Here is a 10924-nt window from a genome sequence, read left to right as displayed (position 1 = left end):
AATTTAATTTATACTTTTATTTCACTGACAGCCAAGAATAAAAATACACCAGTGTGTTTACTTCGCTTAAGCTTGCAAGTCAATATTAACAAACATCGTCACTCCGAATTCCTTTTAAGATGAAACAACATGTGTGAACCTTCCTAAATGGTCAGCTGTAGTAGGTGTTTCTTGAGCCATGGTTATCTCCATCCTGCATGAATTGCTTTAGGGATTTTTGTTTCAGCGATTTTCTCCTTTTCATCAACATGATTGCGCTTGGAATTGGTCGCGCCAAACCTAAAACTGATTCTAGAGTCTATGCAGCAATTACTAATATCCTGTTTGAAAGAAAAAAAGTAAGACTTTCGAAGTTTGCTTTGTGTTCAAAGAACTGTCTTCTAATTTAAAGATTCTGGCTTGATAGCTTTGTTTTTTTTTTCTGTTGTAAGCTGTCAGTAAACGTTTTTCAGTTAGAACAGGTTATGCTGTAAAAAAAGATGGCTGATACAAACAGGAAAACATCATTCTAAGGGGGTGTATTGCTCTGTTTGAATTATTCACACATTGTTGTACTTCTGCACCTTTATTCATAAGCCTAGTTAAGGAAAAGAAACCTTCCAAATGCACTAGCCTTGGCTATGTGCTAGGCTAAATAGAAACAACTGGCATACATTCTGGCCAATCATTCATGTAAATGAACATTTAGCCTATATGGTAATCCTGCAGCAAGCTTGCTCCTAGGAAGAAAATACTAGCCTATTTGGCTATGAAAAGAGAGTAGACTACTACCCTACCTTTAAATTCCTCATTCAACACTTTTCAGCCTCTGATAAAATGCCCAATATGACAGCTAAAAATCACCTTAACAATAGCCTAGAATCAGTGTTAGGTCATGGTTACCAAAAGAATCTGATTTAGGAGGGGACAGAATGGTGATTTGCCTATTTTTAGTTATTAACCTACTTGTTTCACCTTAGTTTAAGGTTAGTTCTAAGACAGAAATCTTATAGTGCTAGAAAAAGGTAAATGTATAAGAGTAGGGGCTATTGAGAAGGAAACATCTTAAGAAACCAATTCTTACTTTGTAATATGCAGAATAATTACAGTTAACATATTTTGAATACAACTCCACTATAATAAGCCTTTCTCCTCCCATACTCTACAAATAAATAGCCCAAATTGTATATTTCCATGCATTCTGCCAATGCATCTCTCTTAGCCTATTTATACCTGTGTACCTTTAAATTGAATAAACTGTGAGAAAACAAGACACTATAAAATAGGAGCAATCAGTTGTGGAATAGATTAGAAATATTCCATTTGAACTAGATATTTGCAGATTAGGGGGTGTTACATATAGTAGAGCTGTAGTCAAAATGTATTAGATACAATTATTCTGCATGCTACAAAGTAAGAATTGTTTCCTTAACATTTTTTCCTTCTCAATAGCCCTACTCTAGATCTGTACCAAAAGAAATATAGGTAAATATCTACCAAATCATATTATTGAGTTAGGACTTTTTGAATACACCATTCAATGCCTTTTTTTATACTGATTACAAATATAATAATCATTTCTATTGGAAATGAATTTCAGCCACCCCCCTATATATGCCAATTCAAGGTTAGGTTAGGTATATATAGGGGGGGGGGCTGAAATTCATTTCCAATAGAAATGATTATTATATTTGTAATCAGCATACAAAAAGGCATCAAGTGGTATATTCACTTTATGCATAAGTCAATAATATGATTTGGTAGATATTTACCAAAATATATTGATTAAGTCCCTATTTGATGCTCTTCCAAATATAATAATCACTGCTGCAAATGCACCCAAGCCCCCTTCCTATTTGAGCAGATTTTTAATTAGATTGGCACAACTGTTGATGAGAAATGATCAGAAAAGGTTATGGTAAAAACATAAAATCCAGCAGACCTCTTTACATATTCTAGAGGAATTCAGATTTTTTCTTTTGATTGAGGATAGAGAGAGCAAATGGCTGAAATATTTTTTTTATAATTAGAAGGAGTATTAATTGTATATTACTTTTTCTTCTGTAGGATATCTATTCCTTGCCATATTTTTTATGCCTATTTTGCCACAACAGTTGGTTCATAACCTAATGCTTACTAATATCAATTAGAAAAAAAAACAAGCAAGCTTTTTTTTCTATTTAGTATCAAGTCTATTAATAATCTTAGCCTCAGTTTATTATAAATCATACACTTTGCTCCAGGAGCTTTGGAGTTATGTTGCTACATACTACATTTTTGTTAAATTGCTCTATTTTGTTCAAAGTTACCACTTTTAGGGTATTCTCATTTCAAAACCATTTGTTATTTTTTGTAGGCTAATCAAAACAACTTTTTGCACAAAATATGTTTTTCAAAAAAAAGTAAAGAACTCCATTAAACCAAAAATAGAATCAAATAATCTACCAAGCATACAACTACCACAAATCAGTATCAATAAATAAATAAAACCCAAAACAAACAGAAATTAAAATAAGTCAAACTCAAAACAAACAGAAATTAATCTGAGTAGGGTTCAAAACCCTATGCTTTCTAAAAGCTAGAATATAATTTGTACTTATATAATACCCCCTGGGCATAACTTACAACCCTTGCCCCTTAATCAACCCCAAAAGCCTTGTTATATGATATTTAGACTATTTTGAATAGAATGGCTATCTCAAAATTTCTATTAGATGCATTTTGGGACAATATGATGTGTGTGTAGGGATGAGAGGGTAGCTGCCCTCTGATCACTTTGACTCTGAAAAAGATAATTAGAGTGTCCAATTATCAATTCAATGAGCCCCCTTTGAAGTTTATATGACCACACTTTCTATTAAAAACCCTATATGTCCCCAGGGCACAACTTACAATCCTTGCCCTGAGGGCTGAGGGGATTTGTTATCCTCAAAGACATAATTTCAAGACATTTTTGATAGGCTTAACAAAATGGCTATATCAAAATTTTGATTGGAAGTATTTGGAGTGTTTTTGACATTTGCCCTCTGATCACTTTTGACTAATAAAAAGGCACTAGTCCAACTTTTTATAGAATAAAAAGTTGGGGGACAGCATGCCCCTCTCCCATTGAGACACCCCTGATAGTAGTTATGCTGCTCCAGAGTCTGAGATCAACTTGAAGAATTTTAAGGAGGAGGAAAGGGAGCTGCTAAGTTCTTGTCATCAGCAAACCTTGTAATAACCAAGACTGGGGATTTCTGGGTTTGATTCAGCCTCTGTAAGGGAGGGACTGCATTCTTATCATCTGCATTTAACATGAGGTATTATTTGGTTTCAATGTAAGGTACTTGTGCACTATGTGGTACACACTGCTATAGACTATCAAGGAAACCAGGGACAAAACCTGTCTAATGGCTATTTGAAAGATAAATGGCTATAGACTGTGTGGTTTCTCAATGAGTTTACAATATTTAAATGATTGTTTTTTGGGGCTTGGGGGGGGAAGTACCTATGTTAGGTTATGTATTTAATATATGCTGCACTCCCCCCTTTTTTTGAAGCTTCTACAACAAAACTTTCTATAAAAATGTTATATGCCCCAAGGGCATAACTTGCAACCCTTGTCATGAGCGCTGTGGGCGGGAGGGCTGTCATCCTCAAAGACATAATTTCCAGACCTTTCAAATATGTTGAACAAAATGGCCATATCAAAATGTTGATCAGAAATGTTTGGGGAGATGATGGGTGTTGGGGGGGGGGGCAATTCTCCCTCTGATTACTTTTGACTATATAAAAAGGGCAATAGCCCTCTCAATTTCCAATTAAAAGAGCAATTTTTGAAGTTTTTACAACAACACTTTGTATATGACATTATATGCCCCCAGGGCATAACATACAACCTTGTTGGGGGTTGTCATACACAAAAACATAATTTCCAGACCCTTCAACTACGTTCAACAAAATAGCTATATCAAAATGTTGATCGGAAGTGTTTGGGGAAATGATGGGTATGGGGGGCATTAATCCTCCAATTGCTTTTGACTATAAGGGCACTAGCCCTCTCAATTCCCAATTGAATGAGTCCTTTTTGAAGTTTCTAAAACAACAGCAAAGACCTAAATTCCAGAACTTTCAACTACATTGAATAAAATTTATATCTCAGAATCTTGATTGGATGTGTTTGGAGAAATGTTTGGCTTGAGAGGGGTCTTAGTTGCCCTCAAAACACTTTTGACCATTAAATAGGGCACTAGCACTTTCAATTTCCAATTGAATGAGCCCTTTTTTAAAGTTTCTATGAAAATACTTTCTATAAAACCTTATATGCCCCTAGGGCATAACTTACAACTCTTGTGCTGTAGGGGGGAGTATCATCCTCAAAGACATAATTTCTGGACTTTTCAACTATGTTGAACAAAATGGCTATCTCAAAATTTTTATTGGATGTTTAGGGGGAAATGGTGGGTGTGGGAGGGGTGTTAGTTTTCCTCCAATCTCTTTTGACTAATAAAAAGGGCACTAGCCCTTTGGAGTTTCTTTTCAATACTCTATAAAAACCTTATATGCCCCAGGGTATAACTTACAACCCTTGCCCTGAGGGCGGTGTGTGTGTGGGGGGGGGGGTTGATCATCCTCAAAGACATATCCAGAAATTTCAACTACATTGAAAAAATGGGAGAAATGGTGGGTGTGAGAGGGAGGTTAGTTGCCCTCCAATCAGTTTCAACTAGCCTACTAAAAAGGGTACTAGCCCTTTCAATTTCCAATTGAATGACACTTTATTTGAAGTTTCTATGGCAATATTTGCTATAAAAAAAACTTACATGCCCCCTGGGCATAACTTACAACCTTAGCCCTGAGGGCTCTGGGGAGAGTGTCATCCTCAAAGACCTAATTTCCAGAACTTTCATCTATGTTGAACAAAATGGCCATCTCAAAATTTTGATTGGATGTGTTTTGGGAAATGGTTTAGCTTGAGAGGGAGGCTAGTTGCCCTCCAATCACTTTTGACTATTAAAAAGGGCACTAGCCCTTTCAATTTCCAATTGATTGAGCCCTTTTGAAGTCTCTGCAAAAATGCTTTCTATAAAAACCTTATATGCCCCCAGGGTATAACTTACAACCCTTGCCCTGAGGGCTCTGAGGGGGCTGCCATCCTAAAAGACGTAATTTCCAAAACTTTTAACTATGTTGAACAAAATGAATATCTAAAAATTTTGATTCGATGTGTTTAGGGAAATGGTGGGCATGAGAGGGGGTTAGTTGCCCTCCAATTAGTTTCATCTATGAAAAAGGGCACTAGCCCTTTCAATTTTCAATTGAATGAGCCCTTTCTGAAGTTTTAAAACACTGCTTTCTATAAAAAAAACCTCATTTGCCTCCAGACTATTTCAATTTCCAATGAATTGAACCCTTTTTGAAGTTTCTACAACATTGCTTTCTATAATAACCTTATATGCCCCCAGGTCAGAACTTACAACCCTTGCCCTGAGGGCTGTGGGGGGGGTCATCCTTAAAGACCTAATTTCCTAAACTTTCTACTGTGTTGAACAAAATGGCTATCTAAAAATTTTGATTTTATTTGTTTGGGGAAAAGCTGGGTGTGAGAGGGGGGTTAGTTGCCTTCCAATCACTTTTTACTATTAAAAAGGGCACTAGCCCTTAGAGTTTACAATTGAATGTGCCCTTTTTCAAGTTTCTATGAAAGCCTTCAATAAAAACTTTATATGCCCCCAGGGTATAACTTATAACCCTTGCCCTGAGGGCTCTGAGGGGGTTATCATCCTCAAAGACCTAATTTCCAGAACTTTCAACTATGTGAACAAAATGGCTTTCTTAAAATTTTGATTGGATGTGTTTGGATAAATGGTGGGCATCGAAGGGGGTGTTAGTTGTCTTCTAATTACTTTTGACTATTAAAAAGGGCACTAGTAATTTACATTTCCAATTGAATGAGCCCCTTTTGAAGTTTCTACAATAATAATTTCTATGAAAACCTTATATGCCCCCAGGGTATAACTCATAACCCTTGCCCTGAGGGTTGTGGGGGGGGGGGTTGTTATCCTCAAAGACATAATTTTCTGAATTTTCAACTATGTTGAACAAAATGGCTATCTCAAAATTTTGATTGGATATGTTTGGGGAAAGGTGGGCATGAGAGGGGGTTAGTTGCCCTCCAATCACTTTCAACTATTAAAAAGGGCACTAGGCTTTCAAATTTCCAATTGAATGAGCCTTTTTTAAGTTTCTACAGCAATGCTTTCTATAAAAATCTTGTGTTCCCAGGGCATAACTTACAACCCTTGCCCTGAGGGGTGTGGAGGAGTGTCCTCCTTAAAAACATAATTTCTGTCTTAAAAATCAACTATGCTGAACAAAATGGCTGTCTCAAAATGTTGATTGGATTTGTTTGGGGAAATGGTGGGTGTGGAAGGGGTGTTAGTTGGCTTTCAATCATTTCCAACTATTAAAAAGGGCACTAGCCACTCCAATTTCAAATCAAATGAACCCTTTTCAAAGTTTCTACAACAACTCCTTTGATACAAAGTGCCCTGGTCTAAAACCAAAAAAAAAAATATAATACATTGTATCAACATTGTTCTTTACTTAAGCAGCACAGTTGTGCTGCCTATGATTATTTTCTTTTTATATTCATTATTCCAAGTAATGTCAATTAAAAAACATAGAACTATATCCAGGCATAAGGGAGGGGTGCTAGAATGATAGTGCTGCTGTGGTAAATATTATATTTTGGAAGGGTATTGAATAGAGAGTCAAACATTGTTAATTTTTTGTTGTTATTGCAGATTGTTCAGAAGGGAAATCCTACACCAACATTACCTAGTAAAATTCTAAATGATATGATTTTTGCTATTGTGGAAAGTAGATGAATAAGAGGAATTGATGTTACAACATGCACTGAGTGCTTGCCATTGTGGGTAAGAATAGATAAATAAAACTATCAACAGAATACAACTCTTCTTTAAGCATATCAACTAGTAACTACCAGGATTGCTTTGGTTCCTAGTACTATGATAACTCAGTCCTAAAATTATTTGTCACTAACTTCCCCTTTAGATATGGTGGCCACAGATCTGATTTTGAAGTTTAGGGTGCCCTCATTGCTGTTATTGAATATTGTTCTGTGAAACATGATCTTCTCCTTGTAACAGGTCTATATTCCAGGCAGGTAGGAATACTCAAGCCTTTCTTATGAATGAATTCCAGAATTCAACTTGAAAATTAAGTAAGCTAAATAAAGGGAAAGTACTGAAATGAAAAATGTTTAAACGCTACACCTCCTGAAGAAGCAAACCTTTAACCTCATAACATTTCAATTTATACTAATGCAGTTAAAATATGTTGGTTTTGTTTTTGTTTAAATTTATTCTGCTGTCCCTTTTTCTAAATTTATGTTTGCTCTAATATATTTTCTCCAAGGAAGAAATTAGTCTTGCTTAATCTCAATGAGGTTTTTGGGAGAAGCAAATTCACTCAGTTTTTTTTCCTTGTAAGAGATTAAGTGTTGAGGCAAAGATTACAATATTTTTTCATTATGGTGGATGAGGGATTATTTACATTTTTACTTTCTAATTAGAATTCATGGAAATGGACCTTGACAAATTTACCTTTTTAAAGCTTGACATTTGTTGGGAAGCATCTAAAATTTCGAAAATTGTAATATGCAGTTCTTTATTGTGTATTTTTTTATACACAACAAAAATTAATGGTGAGCACTTCTCTTTCTGGTCCCTTTATTATCTAAATAAAAAAAAAATTAACAATATTTTCTAAATGGAAGGAAAAAGCAACAGTAGATCTTAAAAAAGCATGTGAATTGTCTCTGTACTAGATCATTAGTTCTTCAAGAATTGGGGACACAAAGTCAACCTTTAGCAAAAAGAGAGTAGAAGGGTAAAGTCCCTCATATACAGAATATTTTCTGTTTATATTAAGTCTTATGTTGCTCTTTACTTTCCCTTGAAAAAATAAGCTTTTATATTTAGTTTGATTGCTTTTAATATCATATCCACAGTTACCCTAAATGTAAGGAGTGTTGCCACCCTTTCAAACTTGACTCTATAAATGTCAAAGTAAATTTTGCAGAACCAATGTTTCTAGAACCATTTAGTGTATTTGCTTTTCAAAATGAACCATAATTGTCCACAATGAACTATCATGTCCACAATTTGAGCTTTTGTGTATTTATTTGTTGTATTCTGTAGCTCTTAAATGATTATGAATAGGTTACACTTTTTATGGGTAAGGTTTGGAAGGATGAGGTTGTTCAAGCTCTTGGTAGGAAACCAGGATCCAGAAAGTTGGGGGGGGGGGGGTTATTATGTCAGTGGTGAGTTTCTCCTTTTATTAGGGTGTCAGATTCTTCATGTATGTAGATGCAAGGTACCATGTCTTTATGTATCTCAAAGAAGCTTTCCTTGTCTTTTTTTTAGTGTGCTATTGTCAGGCTTTGGCAATTGATCAATTTTTTGTATGACATGGAATTGTTTTAGTCAGCTTTTGGACATGTATATTGAACTGCTTCTATTTTCTAAACATAAATAATTGAAAATGCTCTATAGAATTGAGAATACTTCTGATGAGCTCTGGCCAATTGACGTTTGCAACTTGACAATTCTCAAAGGAATTGTCAACATACCATCCCTCACTGGAACAGCCTCTCCAAAGCCATCATCCAGTCCCTGACCATAGATGCATTCAAGAAAGGAGTTGATCATGAGTGGGCCAATGCACAGTGCAGGCTAACCTGGGATACCAAACCATAGTCATATCACTCTACGAGCAAGATGTTCTGTAGGAGGCTCATAACCACCTTATCTTGCTGGACATGTAATTTAAAATAATTAAGGGACAGTATGGCAATCTAATTAAATATTTGCTTTTGGAACTGTTGCAGTCACTTAATGAAAGTGTAGGTTTGTTTCTGACAAGAGGCTAGATCATTCAAAATGACAAGATCCAGCCACCATGTTGTTTTGTTTATTTATGATCTGTTTGCTAAAGAATACTAGCAGATGTAGGACACAAAAGGCAAATATTTAGTTCTATGATGCATGATTACCAAGACCTGCTCAATTGATGGTAAGTTGAAGTTGCCAATGATTATCAGATCACAAGACTGGATAGTAGTGATGAGACTGGTCAATGATGGTTTTAATTGATGATTCACAGTCTTCCAGGGAATGAGCACTAGGGCTTATATAAATCCACCAAACAGAGCCATTTTGTACAGAAAAACTACATTAAGCCCTACAAATTTAACCTAAGGTACAGTAAAAATGGGACTATCTATGGTAGTTACATGGATTTCTTTATGTTGACATCAATGCCTCTTCTATAATCTGGCTGTTCCAGGCTGGTTCAAAGTTGCAAATTGTGGTTCTACAATGAAGTTTCAGTAGAATAGGTTGTTGCTTTTTATTTTTCTTTTTTTTTCAATTAACCCAGCAACATCTATTGCTTCTGCTTTTACTGACATAGAAAACCTGTGAGGGATTGCTTGGCTTGTTAAACTAGTAATTTGCATTAGTAAAGTTCTTTGAAAAGCAAAATTTTCTTACATTATTTTATAATTTAAAATTACACTAAGAAGTAAAAGCAAGCTTCATAAAATCTACATATTTAGATACTTTTCAATCTTTTTCAGCATTTAGAAAAATAAAAAAGTAAGAAAATAGGATTTTGCTGAAAATTTGAAATTGGACTTGACACTACATAGTAATATGATCCAGGAATTCTTCTGAAAATTATTTTTTATTGTTTTGTAAAGATCTTTAGGAGGGTGTAAAGAGTGATGCTTTGAATAGATTGGGGTGGAGGAAAAGTATATACAGCTGTGTTGGCCTCAGGAAAGATAGGGCTGCAGCAAATTGTTAGTAATAGCTGTTAAGACCTTTTCAACACTACTTAAAATATTTAGATTTTTTAAACCTGATAAATAAAAATTCAAATAGGGATAAAATCCTTTTAATAGACAGTGATAAACTTCACAATCGGTGATAAATTTTACAAAAATACTAGATATTTTTGTCACATATGCAGTGATCAGCATCAATAGTAAAACAGGAGTTTTACTACTGATGACAGTCACTGCATATGTGACCAAAATACCTATTATGTTTGTGAAATTTATCACTGTCTATTAAAAGGATTTTATCCCTATTCAAACCTTTATTTATCATCATGGAAAGGCATGTATGGTCTCGAAAATTATTTAAACCCAATGCTTTTTTATGGTCTTAGAAAACAACAACTGGTAATGCTGCAAATACTTAGTTTCAGGATATATTGTTTCAAATAGAGATTTGTTTTTATTATTGTTATTCTAGAAAATATACCAGAGATGGACTCCACATATGAAGCCCAGGAAAAAGAGGAAGATATGTCTACTGAAGACTTATTCAGAGGTAACAATCCTTATCCCTGTTTTTATAGTGATTGCTATATCTATTGTGTTATACTAAACACAGGCAAATTTAATTTAAATGTTATAAAAATTGTTGTTTTCATAAATAGAGCAAATACTTCAGAAATCTAGGGACGTTTTCTGTCTGGTATTATAATTAGGTAAATGTTGAAAATATATAATTATGTAAATGTATATTTGAAAATGATTTCTTAAAGAGTAAACTGTTGGGGGATTTGAAGTATGTTTAAGTGTGTGTATAGCAATACTGTTGAAGACTTTTGGAAGATTAAAGCTGATATGAAATATCAAGAAAATGTTGATTATTTTGAAGTTATTTTTAATTCTCCTAAATTACTTTTATAAACATCAGATGTTCTGAACAAGCTTGCTTTTAACAGGCAATGTTAATGAAAGCATTTTTGTAAGAAATTGAAGAAAACAAACACAAACACCAAATTTCTTGGTTACTGTAAACTTGCTTAGTTGGACATCTGTATAATATATCTTTTGTCTTTGGACAAATTATGGCAAGCA

The 10924-nt window shown here is 34.5% G+C and overlaps 1 protein-coding gene across 3 annotated transcripts in view; it reads left to right on the top strand.

Annotated features, from left to right (window-relative positions):
* Window positions 1-251: 251 nt before the first annotated feature.
* The window catches only part of LOC148954506 (uncharacterized), a 30594-nt gene continuing 19921 nt past the window's right edge, over window positions 252-10924 (top strand). Inside the window, exons 1-3 of one of the 3 annotated variants that reach the window (XM_089086555.1) lie at window positions 268-338; window positions 6768-6899; window positions 10311-10388. In XM_089086555.1, the coding sequence (XP_088942681.1) occupies window positions 10325-10388 (64 nt within the window). In that variant the 5' untranslated portion in view covers window positions 268-338; window positions 6768-6899; window positions 10311-10324. Of the gene's footprint in view, window positions 339-376; window positions 915-6767; window positions 6900-10310; window positions 10389-10924 lie in introns of those variants that run through there. The other 2 variants (XM_089086556.1, XM_089086557.1) reach the window with 2 other exon arrangements.

This window comes from Artemia sp. Qi Xiang Cuo, chromosome 3 (genome assembly GCF_049724085.1).
Source record: "Artemia sp. Qi Xiang Cuo chromosome 3, ASM4972408v1, whole genome shotgun sequence".
NCBI lineage: Eukaryota > Metazoa > Arthropoda > Branchiopoda > Anostraca > Artemiidae > Artemia > Artemia sp. Qi Xiang Cuo.
The sequence above is the reverse complement of the archived record's forward strand: the minus strand, read 5'-3'. Positions and strand labels throughout refer to the sequence as shown.